The 18,892-nt window shown below is 40.9% G+C and overlaps 1 protein-coding gene across 21 annotated transcripts in view; it reads right to left on the minus strand.

The window, feature by feature from the left end:
* CCDC91 (coiled-coil domain containing 91) overlaps positions 1 to 18,892 on the minus strand; it is a 185,715-nt gene that overhangs the window by 43,576 nt on the left and 123,247 nt on the right. For all 21 annotated transcript variants that reach the window (XM_079975262.1, XM_079975244.1, XM_079975252.1 and 18 more), the window contains 3 exons: positions 14,600 to 14,692; positions 11,904 to 11,972; positions 10,789 to 10,965 (listed from right to left, as the gene is read on the minus strand). In XM_079975262.1, the coding sequence (XP_079831388.1) occupies positions 10,789 to 10,965; positions 11,904 to 11,972; positions 14,600 to 14,692 (339 nt within the window). The remainder of the gene's footprint in view (positions 1 to 10,788; positions 10,966 to 11,903; positions 11,973 to 14,599; positions 14,693 to 18,892) is intronic.

The following is an 18,892-nucleotide window of genomic DNA, read 5'->3' on the forward strand; positions in this document are numbered from 1 at the left end:
GCACCAGTAGTTGGTGCATAAACTTGGATTACTGTGATGTTAAAAGGTCTGCCTTGGATTCGTATCGAGATCATTCTATCATTTTTGAGATTGCATCCCAGTACAGCTTTTGCCACTCTTTTGTTGACTATGAGGGCCACTCCATTTCTTTTACGGGTTTCTTGCCCACAGTAGTAGATATGATGGTCATCCGAACTGAATTCACCCATTCCCGTCCATTTTAGTTCACTGATGCCCAGGATGTCAATATTTATTCTTGCCATCTCATTTTTGACCACCTCCAACTTACCCATGTTCATGGTTCTTACATTCCAGGTTCCTATGCAATATTTTTCTTTACAGCATTGGACTTTCCTTTCGCTTCCAGGCATATCCGCAACTGAGCGTCCTTTCGGCTTTGGCCTAGCCGCTTCATCAGCTCTGGATCTACTTGTACTTGCCCTCCGCTCTTCCCCAGTAGCATGTTGGACGCCTTCCGACCTGAGGGGCTCATCTTCCAGCGTCATAACTTTTATATGCCTGTTGTCTTTGTCCATGGAGTTTTCTTGGCAGGGATACTGGAGTGGCTTGCCAGTTCCTCCTCCAGGTGGATCACGTTTGGTCAAAACTCTCCACTATGACCTGTTCATCTTGGGTGCCCTGCTCGGCATAGTTCATAGCTTCTCTGAGTTCTTCAAGCCCCTTCGCCACGCCATGAAGGGGCCAGGTATATTTACTAAAGAGTAAACTCGACTGAATTTAACATAGCTGCACCTTCACTTGCTTTCCATTGCTTTCAAGGAAGTCTATTATATCCAGCATCCCTGAATAATATGCTTGCTTCTGCTATGTTAAAATGTTTACTAGATTTTATATGAAATAGATGGGAGAAACATTTTCACATAAATAAAACTGTGGATTTGGCACCCTGTGTACAATTTTATCCTTTTCAGTTGGTGGCACACAAACGGTTGAGTGTTCCACCCCCCCCCAAAAAAAAACCCTACCTGACTTAAGAATCCTCCTGTGATTTATTCTGACAGCTACCATATATGAATTGGCCTTTAAAAGGACCATGTCAAATATAAGCAAGATGCTAAAGATAGAACAAAAATAGTGGAACATTGCCAGCACGCCATCCTGCTTGCACACCATGCAACATCCGCAGCATTGGTATTACAAAGAACACAAAGCTGCAGAGGAAAAGCCAATCAGCTGAGGACAGATGTTGAGAAAAGAGTGATTTGGGACGCAAGCAAGGCCATAATGCGAGGTTTCCTAATACAACAGAATTCTTTAAAGAGGAAGAAACAAAATGAGAAGAAAGATAAGATTCTGGAAAAAATAAAAGAAGGAGAAAAGAAATTGAGGTCTAAACCAAAGTCTCATGAGATTTTGAGAGAAATTAAGTTTTATCAGATGCAGTACATGGAATTGATGAACCAGGAGATAGAATGGAAAATTAAGCAAATGAGACAGAGGACATTCGAATCAGCGGACAAATGTGGGAAACTTCTAGCATGGCAATTGAAGAAGAGACAGAAATTGAACACATTCACAAACTTGGAGGTGGATGGAATGAACATTTTTAAACCAAATGAGATCAGCAACTGTTTTCAGAGCTATTTCAGAAGATTATATGCACAGGGGCCGGAAAACGAAGGAGATATAGAAGATTTTCTTAAGAAATATGGATTACAAAAAATTTCGCAACAAAGTATGTTGGTTTTAAATGAGAAAATAACAGATCAAGAAATAGAGGGTGCCATTCAAAATATGCAACTAGGGAAATCTCCAGGACCAGATGGACTAACCTCCAGATACTATAAAGCATTGAAGGAATGGTTAATACAGCCACTTAAGGAGGTTTGTAATGAAATATTAGAGGGGGAAAAGGCACCTGAATCGTGGAAAGAAGCTTTTATTACACTTATACCAAAGACTGAAACTGAAAAAAATCAGATCAAGAACTACCGCCCTATATCATTACTTAATGTGGATTACAAAATATTTGCTGATATATTAGCAAAAAGACTGAAGAGGGTGTTGGTGGAGGAGATTCACAAGGACCAGGCAGGCTTTCTCCCAGGAAGACATTTATCAGACAATGTAAGGAATATAATTGACATTATGGAACTGTTGGCTGTAAATATTAATACAAAGGCAGTTTTAATTTTTGTGGACGCAGAGAAAGCCTTTGATAATATTTCTTGGAACTTCATGAAGAAGAATCTCCATGGGATGGGGGTAGGCCAAAGGTTTGAAAATGGTATAGGTGCAATATATTCTGAACAAAAGGCAAAGTTAATTGTAAATAATGTGGTTACTGATGAACTTTCTATAGAAAAAGGCAGGGGTGCCCAATATCCCCATTACTTTTTATATCAGTCCTGGAGGTTTTGTTGAATATGATCAGGGGGGACCAGCTGGTAAAAGGAGTACAGGTCGGAGCCAAACATTACAAATTGAAGGCATTTGCAGATGACCTAGTATTGACTTTACAAGAGCCAGACACTAGTACAAAAAGAGTTTTAGAGTTAATTCAAGTTTTTGGTCAGGTGGCAGGATTTAAGTTGAACAAACAAAAAACTAAAGTTTTGGAAAAAAAATTTAACAAATGTTGAAAGAGAGAGTTTTCAAAATGAAACTGGGTTAACGGTGGCAAAGAAAGTAAAATATTTGGGGATTAACATGACATCTAAAAATGTGAATTTATTTAAAGACAATTATGACAAATGTTGGACAGAGGTAAAGAAAGATCTAGAAATATGGTCGAACTTGAAGCTTTCCTTGTTAGGCCGAATCGTGGTGATCAAAATGAATGTATTGCCTAGAATGTTATTTTTGTTTCAGACATTACAAATTGTGGATAAACTAGACTGTTTCAAGAAGTGGCAGAAAGATATATCTAAATTTGTCTGGCAGGGCAAATAGCCCAGAATAAAATTTAAGATACTTACTGATGCAAAAGAAAGAGGGGGGTTTGCCCTGCTGGACTTAAGACTGTACTATGAATCGGCAGCTTTCTGCTGGCTGAAAGATTGGCTACTTCTTGAGAATGCAGACATTCTGGACTTGGAAGGATTCGACAATAGGTTTGGTTGGCATGCATATATATGGTATGACAAGGTTAAAGTTCACAAGGGTTTCAAAAACCATATTGTTAGGAAAGCATTATACAATGTTTGGATTCGATATAAGGATTTGTTGGAAAATAAAACTCCTAGGTGGTTATCACCAATGGAGGCTAAGGAGGTGAAGAAACTTAATATGGAATCTAAATGGCCAAAATATATTGAAATCTTAGAACAAGAAAGTGGCAAATTCAAATTACAGAGTTTTGAGAAAATAAAGTCCAAGGTACGAGACTGGCTCCATTATTACCAAATAATGGAGATCTTTAAACATGACAGGAAAATTGGCTTCCAGGTGGAGAAATCGAAATTAGAAACAGAATTGTTAGAACCCAATACTAAGAATTTATCAAGAATGTATAATCTGTTGCTGAGGTGGAATACAATAGATGAGACAGTCAAGTCAGCTATGATTAAATGGGCACAGGACATAGGTCATGACATTATGTTTGCTGACTGGGAACAGTTATGGACCACCGGTATTAAATTTACGGCATGTAATGCCCTAAGAGAAAATATTATGAAAATGATTTACAGGTGGTACATGACCCCAGTCAAGCTTGCGAAAATTTATCATCTGCCCAATAATAAATGTTGGAAATGTAATGAGACTGAAGGCACCTTCTTTCACCTTTGGTGGACCTGCCCAAAGATTAAAGCCTTTTGGGAAATGATTTATAATGAAATTAAGAAGGTACTTAAATGTACTTTCCATAAGAAACCAGAGGCATTTCTCTTGGGCATGGTCGGCCAATTGGTGTCAAGGAAGGATAAGACTTTTTTTATGTACGCCACTACAGCAGCAAGGATTCTTCTAGCAAAGTATTGGAAGACACAAGAACTACCCACACTGGAAGAATGGCAGACGAAAGTGATCGACTTTATGGGACTGGCAGAATCTGTGACCAAGAGAAAGAGACGGTGGAGGAAGACTGGAAGAAGTATAAAGTATATCTTAAGGACTGTTACAAAATTGAGGAGTGCTAAAATGTCAAGGGGAAGGAAGACGCAGAATTACAGCTGAAATTGTTTGATGATTTAAGGTGAAATTGAGAAAGATAATAAGTTTAAATTTAATTGGCAAAAAGGGTTGCTGAAAAACTGCAAAATAAGGATGCAAAAAGGGTGAGGTATGGGGAAGTCCGAGAAAGGAGGTTTATGAAAATGAGGTTAAGAAACTACATTTGTATGTTTGTTTGTATTTGTTGATGTTTGCATGTTGTTGTTGATTTGTTTTAAAATTGGAAAACTTATAAAAAAAATTTTTTTAAAAAAGGAAAAGCCAATCAGCTGTAATCAGAACTTTACTTATTTTAAAGCTGTAATCAGAACTTTACTTATTTTAGGAAGTCATGTTTTTCACCCATATTACATTCCAAATAAACTAATAAGTTTTTTTTTAATATAGTAAGTCTCCTTTATAATTTGCATTTATCCACCTGGATAGCATATGTCTGAAATGGAAATCCCAACATACCCTGCTCAAAGGAAACAAATAATATTTTGGACTCGCTTATGCTGTACATCTGCTACAGATACCACTGTAAAAAACGTCTAGCATTCCCCTGGTGATATAATATCATTTATCACTGTCATATTTATGTCTCCACAAGGAACAATATTTCCAATTTATTAAGTTACCTGGGAAACTTGGATTTATGTAACATTCAAGATGTTTGTAGAGAAAACAAGTTGTTTTTATAGGGAAAAGTTAGAAAACTGAAACATTTTCAGAACTTTAATGGAGGGGCTTGATACACATTGGCCTTGTACAGATAATGATAAACAACAGTTTACTGTTACAAGAATGAGGTGCAGTGAGCTTTGGTTTCCCGAGCTTGCCCTATCCCCACTCTGAAATGGCTAAAGCTCTTGCTTCTGTTTTTTAATTCAGAATTTTTAATTGATCTGAACTATGTTCAGTTTTCAAACCATTGTTTATGAACTGGCATGTTTCATCTAACTTTCGTTAACATTAACCATAGTTTAGGGTTCAGGTGCTATGCTAAACTGTGGTTAAGCTTCTCTGTATCTCCTCATGGCTGTGCCAGAGAAGGTGAGGGGAGGGGAGAGGAGCTGTCGGGGACTGACTGGATGAAGAAGAGTGGTGGGAGCCACCAGCCCAAGGAGGGCTCCTAAGATGACACCTTAGAGACCGGAGCCTGGTGGTGGGACACTGAGGAGCACTCAGCAGAAGGGACAATCTGGGAGGTGATAGAAGCAGGAGAGCTAAGTGATCAAGGGGATCAGGAGAAGGAGGGCCTTGCAAAGACAGGATTAGAAGCTGAGAGTCACAGCATGCGCAGAGACAGCCCCAGTTCTGCTGACTGCCCTCCCCCCCCCCAGCTCTGCTTGAGGAGGAGCCCACCCCCTTGATGCAGCCTTTGTCTGCTTGGTAGGATGAGTGGTTAGAGGAGAAGGGTGGGCCTAGAGCTTAGTTTCAGCAACACCTTCATTAAGATGCTGGACATTGCTGTATCGTTGTTTCTCTGCTAATAAAAAGCTAATTGCATTCCATATCTTCTGTGTGTGTGCCCTGCCCTGAGGATGTCCTGGCTCATTGATAGCTCCTTGACAGCAGCATTGTTTATCACTATTATGCAGCGATGACCCGGATTTTTTCTAGGCACTGAAATAAGCTATTCTATTTTTTCTGATTTCTATGCGTATGGCATACTGAAGATACAGGGTGCTCATAAATCCTGGAAGTAACAAGGTAACTAAAATATATTTACTTTCTTTTAATTTACCAACTTCAATATTTTGCTTTCCCCTACCCACACTCTATTTTAACAGAAGTGGATGAAATATCCAGGCATAGTACCCCTTCCAGAGTGGATAAGGTCGGAAACTTAGAGGTAAATTTTTCCATTTTTTTTTTTTTTAAATGCTGGCCATCTTTAAAGTTTCTTCTTCTTCTTCTTTAAAAAACCCTCTTTTTTGACAGTTAGATGAAATTTTGAGGGGAGGAATCCTGTAAGATTTCTAGAGGATGGTTGTAGTGGTTTGCCCACAAGACCAGTCTTTTTAGTTTGGGTTGGGGGGAAATTGTGTAATCTTCCCAGTATTTTACAGGGAAGAGGTCTGAAAACAGGAAACAGGAGAGAGGTGCCCCCAGTAAGAAACCTGCCAAATTTCAGACAAATAGGTCAAAGGATTTTTGTACAAGGTGTCTTAAAGTTGTTGACTTCCGGGTTAGCGCCTCCGGCAATGGCGAAGCTCCTCCGATCGGGAGGAACTTGCTCCGTGGAAAGTAGGGTCTGACCGCCACAGCGAAGGCGGAGACCCACTGAAATCACAGGCGGAAGAAGCCTGTGAACTTGGGATTCGGCTGGCACCCTTTGCGCCTCCCCTACTCGCGGGGAAACCCTGTTTTGGGGATCCGGAGCAACGTGGTGTGAGTGGCGCGGTGCTTTGAATCGACTGCTTCTTTCACGGAGTGAAGCCGCATTGCTGTTGCCGGAGAGCGCTGACTTTTTCCTGTGTACAATTGGACTTTAAACAACAACCCGTGAGTAGTACGGAAAATTGGATCTTTAAATACCTTAATTTGACATTGAACGGGGAAGGTTCAAAACAGGAAGTCCGCCTTCCCCTTTTGTAAATAGACTGAAGCAAAGAGCTTACAAGTTAAGGTCTTGGAAAGCCTTATGTAAAGGATTAAACTTCCATCGATTGAAATTATTAGACCCCCCTTGGAAGCAGGAGAAGAGGGGGGAAATTTTGGACCGTGTATCCTGCAGGATGTTGAGCTTCAGACCATATTTTGCGCTCTCCTCTTTCACCCTCATTAAAAGGTTCTTTAATTCCTCCTCACTTTCTGCCATCAATGTTGTGTCATCTGCATATCTGAGGTTGTTGATATTTCTTCCGGCAATCTTAATTCCGGTTTGGGATTCATCCAGCCCAGCCTTTCGCATTATGAATTCTGCATATAAGTTAAATAAGCAGGGAGACAATATACAGCCTTGTTGTACACCTTTCCCAGTTTTGAACCAATCAGTTGCTCCATATCCAGTTCTAACTGTAGCTTCTTGTCCCACATAGAGGTTTCTCAGGAGACAGATGAGGTGATCAGGCACTCCCATTTCTTTAAGAACTTGCCATAGTTTGCTGTGGTTGACACAGTCAAAGGCTTTTGCATAGTCAATTAGGCAGAAGTAGATGTCTTTCTGGAACTCTCTAGCTTTCTCCATAATCCAGTGCATGTTTGCAATTTGGTCTCTGGTTCCTCTGCGTCTTCTAAATCCAGCTTGCACTTCTGGGAGTTCTCGGTCCACATACTGCTTAAGCCTGCCTTGTAGAATTTTAAGCATAACCTTGCTAGCGTGTGAAATGAGTGCAATTGTGCGGTAGTTGGAGCATTCTTTGGCACTGCCCTTCTTTGGAATTGGGATGTAGACTGATCTTCTCCAATCCCCTGGCCACTGCTGAGTTTTCCAAACTTGCTGGCATATTGAGTGTAGCACCTTAACAGAATCATCTTTTAAAATTTTAAATAGTTCAGCTGGGATACCATCACTTCCACTGGCCTTGTTATTTGTAGTGCTTTCTAAGGCCTATTTGACTTCACTTTCTAGGATGTCTGGCTCAAGGTCAGCAACTACACTACCTGGGGTGTATGAGCCATCCCTATCTTTCTGGTATAATTCCTCTGTGTATTCTTGCCACCTCTTATTGATGTCTTCTGCTTCTGTTTAGGTCCTTACCACTTTTGTCCTTTATTATGGTAATTTTTGTAGGAAATGTTCCTTTCATATCTCCTTTTTATTTTTTTTATTTTTTTTAAGTACTTTTTATTCAAGTTTTGAAAATACACATGTCTATACAAATATACGCTATACAGATCATCATATCACCCAACTTACAAGCATACATGTAGATATACAAAAGCATACATGTAGATATACAAGCATACATGTAGATATACAAAAAAGAAAGAAAGAAAAAAAAAAGAAAAAAAAAACCCTTTGGACTTTAGTTAGTCCTGGACTTCCCTCCACCCTATTGGTAAGTATCAAATAATCCTACATTCACGTATTTTCTCTTAAATTTAAATATTAGTTATTCTCTGTTAGAGTTAATCGAAGCCCACCAGTGTCATCTACAATTTATTTTCAGTATATTTCCAGTATTTACTCCAATTTTTATGAGATATTTGCTCATCTTGGTCTCGTATTCTAGCCGTTAGTCTAGCAAGTTCGGCGTATTCCACCATTTTAACTTGCCAGTCACTTATATTAGGTATAATTTCCGTTTTCCAGTTTTGTGCCAGCATGATTCTTGCGGCTGTGGTGGCGTAGAGGAATATATTCTTATCTTCTTTTTTAATCTCTTTACCCAGCATTCCTAGCAGAAAGGCTTCAGGTTTTTTGGGAAAGGTATATTTAAGAATTTTTTTAAGTTCATTATATATTAGTTCCCAAAATTTTTTCACTTTGTTACATAGCCACCACATGTGGTAGAAATCGCCTTCTGCGTTTGTTCTTTAACCTATAAATCTTAGCTAATTTCACCGGTGTATGATACCACCTATATATCATCTTCCACATATTTTCCCTCAATGCCATACACGCCGTAAACTTTATATTATTATTCCATAATTCTAACCACCTTTCAAAATCGATGTTATAGCCCACGTCTATCGCCCACTTTGTCACTACCTCCTTCACCTCCTCATCTTTAGTGTACCACTCCAGTAGTATGTCATATATCCTGGACAGTGCTTTACTCTTTCCCTGTATTACCTCCACATTAAACCTAGATTTTTTATCTTCAAATCCTAATTTCTTTTTATCTTCAGTTAGCAGACCATTCACATTCATATCTCCAATTTTCTCGAACAGATCTCTGGTTCTTCCCATTCTGTTGTTTTCCTCTATTTCTTTGCGCTGCTCGTTTAAGAAGGCCTTCTTGTCTCTCCTTGCTATTTTTTTGAAATCTGCATTCAATTTCCTGTATCTTTAACTATCTCCCTCGCATTTTGCTTGCCTTCTCTCCCCCGCTATTTGGAAGGCCTCGTTGGACAGCCACTTTGCTTTCTTGCATTTCCTTTTCATTGGGATGGTTTTCGTTGCTGCCTCCTGTATAATGTTGCGAGCCTCCATCTGTTTGTATTAGATAGAGCAGGAATGTCCAACAGGTCGATCGCGATCTACTGGTCGATCGTGGGGTGTCCGTGGTCTATCCTGGGACCCCGATCCCCTCCCCCAAAAAAGCACAATAACGTTGGCTCATCCTCCCCCCCAAAATGATCAACAACTGCAAGTTTTTAAATAATGGGAGTAGATCGCAGTGTCTTGGAAGCTGGACACCCCTGAGATAGAGTAACCGTCTATCATTTGAAGATGCCATCATTTTCCCCCCACAAGGTGGGTAGGGATATGGAGTCAAAGTCTATATAGGTGGCATTATAGAGAGGTTGTATTACTAGAGGAATATTTCTTAATCAAATGACGTAATACGAAACATTAATCAATGGTAGATCGCCTTTCCCTAAACCGAGCTTTTTCGTCTGCTAGAATGTTCTCTTGTTCCAGTCAATCCAAGAGTTTCCTGTGTTTTTTTGCATAGAGCTTGCTAACGGTGTTAAATAGACAAATTGCTCTGTAGTTTGCCGGATTGTTTTTTTAACCCTTTTTCGAAAATGGAAACTATGACTGCCAACCCCCAATCTGAGGAAGCCTGTCCATACCAACAGATGCAAGTAAAGAGAGAGGCCAGTACAGGAGCCTAGAAGTCCAAATTGCTTTTAATAGCTTTTTATATTTTAGTGGTGGTTCTTAAATGACAGGGAGGCTGATGTGTGTCCCTGTATCCTTGGGTGGTAGGCAGTGTTTTGCTTTTTGCATTTATTCCTACAAATAATGAAAATGGCCACACTGATCTTGTGGCCTAACCAGTATCTTGTGCCTGCTCTGCTGCTGGTCTCAGGTTTTCGCATAGCCCAGGGGCTCTGTGATCCTTATGAGCCGCAGAAAATGCAGATGGCAGCAATTCCTCTTGCCCCCATAGTCTATCTTAAGTTCTCACTTCTGATCCCAGCTCTCATCTGGGAAGTAACCAAACTACCCCCTGCAAAGGTACTAAGTCCACAGGACTGCAACACTCTCTTGCCCTGACATTCCTGGGACAACCAGCAATCTGTATAGTCAACCACATAACAACACCATTCTCGAAGTAAAAACAAGTCAAATAGCACCGCGCCTTTGTCCTTGTCTCAGCCCTCTGATGTCATCCCTTCAGTTAACCTGCTGCAATTCTGCAGCTGGTTTTAGAAAGTCCTTGGGCTAGCCAGGACTGCCCACACAGCTCTTGGAGCTGCCTCCTCCAAGCTACAAGTGTGAAGAGTCAATGATTCAGCAGCAGCAGGCAAGGAGTGGCTCCCCCTAATTCTGCAACAAGTCCAGCCAGTAAGGACTCACACAAAAATACAGGGGAAGGATAAGTAAGACAAGTTATAAAAAGCCTCTCTCAGGAGCTAAGGCATGATCTAACTTAAGATTGTTAACAACAGTGGTGCAGCTGTATAGAAGTAATAATAATAGTGATAAAAAATAAAAATGTGACCAAAATGTATTGGTCAGTGCTTTACTGCTTACAACAGGGTGCTCTTGCTTTCACAGTAATAGCACTGGAGTCCAGTAACAGGTAAGTGCATGTGAAATTAACTAACCTGACTGCTTTGTCTCTGTTCTTCAACTGCACCTGCAATTGCTTGAGCAATCCTTTCCTGATCTTTGTTTCTCTCTGCTTGCCATAGTTCCTTTTCTTCTACATGGAGTTTTTTCATGTTTTCTCTTTCTGCTTTTACTGCTGTTACAATGGCAGCTTCCAGCTCTTCTTTTTCAATCTTCAAATCATATAAAGGGAAATTAAAAATAGTTTTATCACAGATACACAATGTTGAATAGGATTCCTAAGTCTAGGCACCAACAATAAATATTCTCCCAACCTTTCTTCTAGCCAGAAGGAAAGGCGAGAATCTCCCTCACTAGTGGCAAAGCTTGAAGACTTTTGGAGGTAGAACTGACCATCTGACTCCAACAAAGCTTGTCCGCCCACCAGCTAACCACAGTCAGCGTCACTCTCCCTCAGCCAGACTGTTGTTCCTCCTCTACAGAGGCTGGGAGCACTGGCCCTAGCACGGGGACTGAGAGAGAATACAATCCCGATAGACATACTGGCTCAATCAGCCCTTCTGAAGAGAGAGAGAAAAATGCATGCCCAGAGCACAAGGAATGCCAGAATTTACAGACTAAGGCTGTGACACTCATGCCTAGCTCTCACCTTTCAATGGCAGGGTGTCCCAAATTTTTGGATGCACACCTTGGGCTGTGCATGGACCCCTCAATCCAATTTGGGGCTTTATTTAGCAATTTAGATCAGCCCCAGGATGATCTGAACCCAACTGGATCCCAGGATTCGGACTGTGATCTGGAAATGCAATTATTAGGAAACTGTATTGACTTGCATTGAGAAACCAAAACAACTAACTTTCTTGTTTTTAGAAGATCAACTCTCAAAATTTTGACACAACTCTCAATTTAATCTTAAGTCACTGATTCAGTTTTTGGGCTGGGCCAGGAGGAAAAAATAACTAGCAATTCCAAATTTCAGACATTGTTCACCTTCTACTCAATGGTTCTCACTTCTGAGTAGATATGCACAGGACTGTGTAGTTTATTTTTTTTTAATTACTTTATTCTCATGCCAACAATATTCCATACAGAATAACCATAAAACAGTTCAAAAGGTGATCTCATCAATTCTTTCTGCAAGCCGAGGTACCTTTGCAGAGGCTGCCAAAGCTTCCTTATTGCTTTCCCTCTCGCTCTCCATGCATTTTTCCAGCATGTTCTGCAAATACAATACAAAGTAAAGCGTATTAAAGTGTAAAAATACAAGTGCTTAGTTTGTTATTAAATTCATTATTTTATAATAACTGGGCATTTCCTTTGTAAACTTTATATTGACTTTTAAAACTTATTATACATAATACCAAGTGAATACCAAGTTATGAAGGAGCATAAACCTAGACTGGATTAAGACTGCATGACTGCAATGTACTCTGTGTGGCGTTTCTTTCGCATTTGACCTGGAAGCTGCAGTTAAGTGGAGAATGCTGCAGCACGACTGCTGACAGGAACGAGAGCCTGTCAACATAGAATACCTGTGCTCAGAGATCTGCACTGTTTGCCGATTTGCTACCAGGCCAAGTTCAAGGTGCTACTATTAGTATATGAAGCCCTCAACAACTTGGGACCACCTTACCTACGAGATCGCTTCAATCGGCGGAATTGGCATTACTGCAGGTGCCACATAATACTGGTTCCACATTTGTAAGAACTTGATCATTTAGTGTGGCAGCACCTGCAATATGGAACTCCCTGCCTATTCAGATTAAACGGGAGCTGAGAAGAGCAGGCGCCTTTGCTCTGCTGTTTCCTGTGCCTGCTAAAAACATTCTTGCTTAATAATAATAATATTTTTATTTTATTATTATTATTATTATTATTATTATTATTATTATTATTATTATACCCTGCACTTCCCGGGTCAGAAAACCGGGCTCAGGAGGGCGGCTAACAACAAATTTAAAACAATTGTAGAAGCAGCATAAAATACAGTATACAAACATGAGTAACAATAAAATTCAAAGTTCAAAAATCAATTTGGGGAAAATCCATCTAATAAGCATTAGCTAGCTGGCTGAATTAGTCCTACTTGGGCCAGCGAGGAGACATGGGGAGAATTAGCTGTGGGGTCCCAGAGCCGATAATCTTCATAAAAAGGGGAGGGGGGGAGGAAGGGGAATAAAAGATCAGGCTGAATTCAAATTAAAGGCCAAGCAGAATAGCTCTGTCTTACAGGCCCGATGGAAGGAGGTTAAATCCTGACAAGCCTACCCAGATGCTTAGAAGGTTAAAATTTTATTCTGTTTTAGTATTTTACCTTTTGTATGTTTGTAGCGTTGTTATTTTTTGTGATTTTATTGTCTTATCTTTTTGTAAGCTGCTTTGAGGTTGTTGTTTTTTACAATCAAGAGGTGTATAATTTTTACTCAATAAACATCTAAATCAAATAACCCTACCCTCTAAGGTCCCATTTCCCCTCATGTGCGTGCAGTCATCAGCCCTAAGGAGAGGTGCAAGGCATGAACTTTGTTCTAGATCCTAGAGCTTTGATGTGGCCACAGAGCACAATTTTCAGTCCCAAAGAGGACTGAGGAGCACAGTAAATGTTGGCAAGAGGGAAATGCCTAAGGTGAAAAGCCTAGCCTATGGCTTTTTTAAAAATTTTATTTTATTTCAGGGTTAAAAAACAAACAAACCCAAAGGATCCCCCCAGTAAGATCAGCTAAATAAATATAACCTTTTAAACCCTCTGTCTTCTCCTCTCCCACTCAACAGAAAAAACAAAATAAAAGGGTAGGGTGGCATAGCCTAGCCTATGGGGAGGTTTTCCATTCCTGAAGGGGTGTTGTGGTTCTGGACTGTCAGGAGTTAACACTCCAGGAGTGTTCTTATTGACTGGGTGCACTGCCCACAGGATCCGAGCATTTTATTCCTTCGATCTGTGCTCTGTGGGGGCTGAGCTCTCTCTGAAGAGCAGTCTGTCTGAGAATGTGAGCAAGGTCCTTTCGTTTTTTGTTAAGAGGCAGAAAGCTGCAAACATGCAGCTAGATTCTGTAGGTTTTTCTTTTCTGTTTTGAATGCTTCTAAATAAAAAGTTTTAGATTAGAAGCACTGGTGTCGAGCTGAGTTATTGAGGACACCACGTCGACACAGACAAGCCATTTTACGCTGCGTGTGAACTATGCTACTACCCGGCAACTGGAGAGAGTGGCAGCGCGCGGAGTGGAAGCGTGTGGGCACCATTGGAAGTTTGTCGGAGTGGCAATAAATCAAATTTATTGCAGGGCCGTTGCAGCAGACTCAGTGGGTCAATAGATATACTACCCAACAAACTTTAACAAAGGGTCTTAGTGAAGGAAGGAAGATCTGGAGGGAGGAGAGCTAGGACTTGAAATAAGAGATAAAATAGTGGACAGAAAGTGTAAAATGCTAGCATTGCTTAAAAACCCTTTTGAGAAAAATGCATTTCCTCAGCCCATTTTATGCAGAGGAGTCTTCCACCCCAAACAAAAGATTGCCTGCACCCCAAAACCACCAAATAAATGTTATTTGTTCTCAGAGCTATGTACCTCAAATGACACTCTACTACCACCAAGCGTCTAAGCAGGGGTTGCCAATATTTTTGGACTTGCGTGTTAATTGCAAATTGGAGAAATTATTGTGGGCAAAATGCGCTGAAACACCACAATCAAGCACACACCAGAACCTATTCTATTGCCTGCCACAGGGTGCTTCTCTCAAGGCCAATTTCACCGGGGGGTGGGCACCAGGGAAGCTTTCTATGGGTACCTGCAGGAAATCGTTGACCCCTGGGTTTTAAAAGCTTTAAAGTTTGTATATACAATGTACCTTATATTTTTGTGATTGCTGCAGCAAAGATTCTTCTGTTTTTTCTTCTAACACTTTGTGCTCTTTGTCCAACATATCAAGCAACCTTTGATGCTATAAAAGAAGAGGATCATATGCTATGACTCTGCAACTGCATTAGTGGCAAATGAGAGCTGGTAAAAGGAACAGGTTGTTACAGATAATATATAACACATGTAGACACATATATAGGTTCTGTGTGTGTACTGAGCAGCAGTAAAGGGAAATTGCAGGTTATATGAAATTATACTGATACCTTGTCATCTGCTGTGTGTGCACAACTTCATTTTTATGTAGTACATAGAAACAAGATCAGAGACTCCACTAGCATATGCAGTAAAAATGGTGACAATTCACTTGTAATGTTAGTAAGTATTTAAAATATGGATTTTTAAAAACATTTCAATTTAGTTTGTGCTTATTTTTACCACTGTTTATTCCAATAATTTATATCCCACCTATTATCAGAAACTATATTTTTCCATTCACAATTTTAAAAATGATAACTGAAGCTAGCATAAATGATATATGGAGCTGCTTTTTATAAAATATTGTATATGTAATTAAAAACACACCAGAACTAAAAAGTATTTACTGTTTGATGGGCAATGATGGGGCCAAATGGCTTTCCCTGAGGAAAAGTGCAGTGTGTGTGTCTAATTTTCATGAGAAATGGTGAGGAAGGGGGTCTCTTCCCCTAACTTTCACTGTGCATGCTCATCACTTTCTCCTAGCCTGGCTCCGATATCAAGTGAGCTAAAGCAAAAGTGCAAGGGCACGGGGAGATAAAGACAAGATGGGCATTGTTCAGCTCCCCTCATCCATATGCCCCTTCTACAATAAAAATTAAACATCCCCCGCCCTTGATCTGCAAACAGTGGATACAAGAACATCCATTTGTGCCTCCTAAGCCCGTCCCTAGACAGCCAGAACAGATGTTGCCAGACCCAACAAATACTGTATTTTTCGCTCTATTGGATGCACCGGACCACAGGACGCACCTAGTTTTTAGAGGGGGAAATCAAGGAAAAAAATATTATCCCCCCGAGCCCCAAAGAGCAACGGACAGGCTGCGAGCTTCCTCTTTAGCCTTGAGCAGCATCTTTAGCCTTGCACAACAGGATGGATCGTGCCCGCTGTCCACCGGGACTGGACTAGATGACTCCTGGGGTTCCCTTCCAACCCTGCAATTCTATGACCTCGGAAGTTGTTGGGGGTCTCCACCACTGGAGGCTTTTAAGCAGCGGTTGGGGGACCATCTGCCTGGCGTTCTTTAGCTGTGATTCCTACATTATGAGGGGGCTGGGCTAGATGACCCTCGGGTGGCCCTCCCAACTCTATACAGTCCTACACTTCTGCGGCAGGAGATCCACAGCCACTTCACACAATGCCCACTCCCAATTTTCATTGGAGAGACATGTGGCTTCACTGTCTAGGTAGGTACCCCCCTACCTGCCACTCTTCCCTCACCCCACTTAAGCCGAGGGAATTCCTGCCCAGAGAAGCTCCCAGGTGAGGCAAGGGTTAAGATCTACCTCTGGTAAATGGCTTTGTATCCTCCCTCTTTCCCGTTTCTCTTCTTCTTCTATGCTAGTTCCTTCTCTTGTGTTTTGTTTAATCTGTTTTTATTGTATACTAAAATAAAAGCTGCAAAGTTTCCTTTTTTATAATATTCCCCCCCCCCTCCAAACTAAAACGTTAATCCAGATAAAAACACTGATCCAGAGGAAAATAAGGGGGTGGAGAAAGGACGAAAAAAGAAAAAGAGGTAGAAATAGAGAGATTTTTAAAAAGTTGGCTTCTTTAGCCTTGTGCAGCCTCCCGCGGCTGGAGAGGCGTGCTAGGCAAAAGAGGAAGCCCAGGCAGCGAGCGGGATGGATCGCGCTCGCTGCCCGGGCTTCCTCTTTAGCCTTGCACAGCCTCCCACGGCTGGAGAGATTGCGCAAGGCTTTTCTAGAGGAGGGAGAAGGGACTGACTGGCCGCGTCAGTCCCTTCTCCCTCCTGGGGAAAAGCCCACAAGAGCCGCACGAAGCTTGTGTGTGGCTCTTGGGGGCTTTTCCTGCTTGCCTCCCCCCCTGCATTCGCTCCATAGGACGCACAGACTTTTCCCCTTAGTTTTTAAGATGGAAAAACTGCATCCTATGGTGCGAAAAATACGGTATGTGAAAATAGTTGCTCACAAGTCTACTTGTGAGCAAGTGCAACATCTCTTTTAGGTTCACATGAGGATATGACAGCAGCTGCTACTGCGCTAAGAAAAACTGCACAATCTATTAATATAAAAATAATAAAACTTGAAGTTTTTTCTAATCACTGATGTAGCTTCTGCAATCTTCCATGTGGCCATGCTTTCAAGTGTAAATTTTAAAAGACAAAAGCAAAGGGGGATGTTTTTCAAAGTAATATCTGCAATGGCTCTGAATATGGATATCAAAGATGACAAAGAACAGTTAGTTCTAAAATGCACACAAGTGTGTCCCTTTCCCACTAAACAATAAGGGTGGCCCAAGAGGTTTTAAAGATTATTGACTATGTTGTTCAGTATAAAGTATGTAAAATTAACTGAAGAGATTTACAGACCATCTTCAAGAACAGGTTTTGCTCAGAAATTTGGATAAAGGCCTGAATAAACCACCGTAACTGTTTGCAATGCTTTTGCCCCTCTGGCTTTCTCAAGACATCTTCCCTGGCCTTGATCTCTAAAAGCAGGATCCTCTACCAACACACTTAAAAAAACCTTAACATCTGTAGGGAGAAATTAAGGAGTTTTAAGTAAAATATTTTGGGAAACTGTTTGGTATGTACAGACAGGAAACATTTGCTAAAATAATTTCAGTCAGTTCCTACAGAACGTTTGTGTAGTGGGTGGAATGGGGAGGAATTAGACACATAAGCTCAACTGGGTTTGGAAAACAGATTTAGAAAAGTATTTCTTGAAACTTATCAATACCTATCTGAATGAAGACCTCAGCTTAGTGTCAATTGCAATACAGTTGCTATATTTCTGTTATTTTGCTACACCGAGTTTGGGAAATGCAGTTCATCTACATACCTGAATATTTTATTTAGGAGTTTCTCTTTGTTCTCAGTATGATATTAAAAAAGACAGTATCTCTGACACAGCAGTTTATGAAGTTTCAATCCTAAAAATGTGGTTATTTTGTTCAGGAAGCTTACGATGTTTACACATCAATGGTTTCCCTGACAAACTAATAAATTAATGAGAAATGGAGACAGGACAATTATACCTTATATTGTGCCAGTTATTTATTTTACACTGTGTAAAATTTATTTTGGCTGTGTAATTGGCCCTTATTAGGAAAAGGGTCCAGGAGACGGAAATGCTTTCTCCAGGCCTCTGCTACCTAGGAATCCAGTACCATCAACCACCAAACCTATGTATGCATTAAATAAAAGTGCTGTATTTTTTGCTCCATAAGATGCACCTGACCATAAGACGCACCTAGTTTTTAGAGGAAAACAAGAAAAAAAATATTCTGAACGAAACAGTGGATGTATGATTTTTGCGGTTCATGCTGTGGCGACAGACATGATATGTGATTTGACGGTGACTTTGGGGTAGCCCAATGCAAAAATCCTGAGAATCCATTTGGATCCGTGCTTTGTAACCACGTTTTTGCACCATTGCGGCCCCACAAAACAGTGGATGCGTGATTTTTTTAATGCAGGCTGTAGCCATGGACATGCTATGTGATCTGATGGTGAATTTGGGGTGACCCAATGCAAAAATCCTGAGGATCCATGTGCTTTTACCTCCCCCCTCCCAGGCTGCCTCCTTTATCTCTACAGTCCCTTATCTCCCTCCTGATCGCTTGCCGATCAGCTGCTCACCCCCTTCCCTCCTGTTTGCGTTAGTGTCTTTTCCTTAGCTGGAGCAGTTTTTTGCTCCTCCTTTTCTTCTAATTTCTCTCCTCATTGTTTTAGTATTCCTGTCTCCTTTCCTTTACCTCCCCCCTCCCAGGCAGCCTTCTTTATCGCTAGCATCCCTTATCTCCCTCCTGAATGCTTGCCGATCAGCTGCTCAGCAGCTTTGTTTCAACACCCCCTTCCCTCTTTCTAAAAAAAAAAGCACAATCTGCCTTTTGCCCCTGGGCAATTTGGCTCCAGGGACCACGCATTTGCTCCATAAGACACACAGACATTTCCCCTTACTTTTGAGGAAGAAAAGGGTGCGTCTTATGGAGCGAAAAATACGGCAAGTACTTAAAGACATCTGTCATCTACAGATGAATGGCTGAAGTGATGTGCATTAC

The sequence above is a fragment of the Podarcis cretensis genome (genome assembly GCF_951804945.1).
Source record: "Podarcis cretensis genome assembly, chromosome: 5".
Lineage (NCBI taxonomy): Eukaryota > Metazoa > Chordata > Lepidosauria > Squamata > Lacertidae > Podarcis > Podarcis cretensis.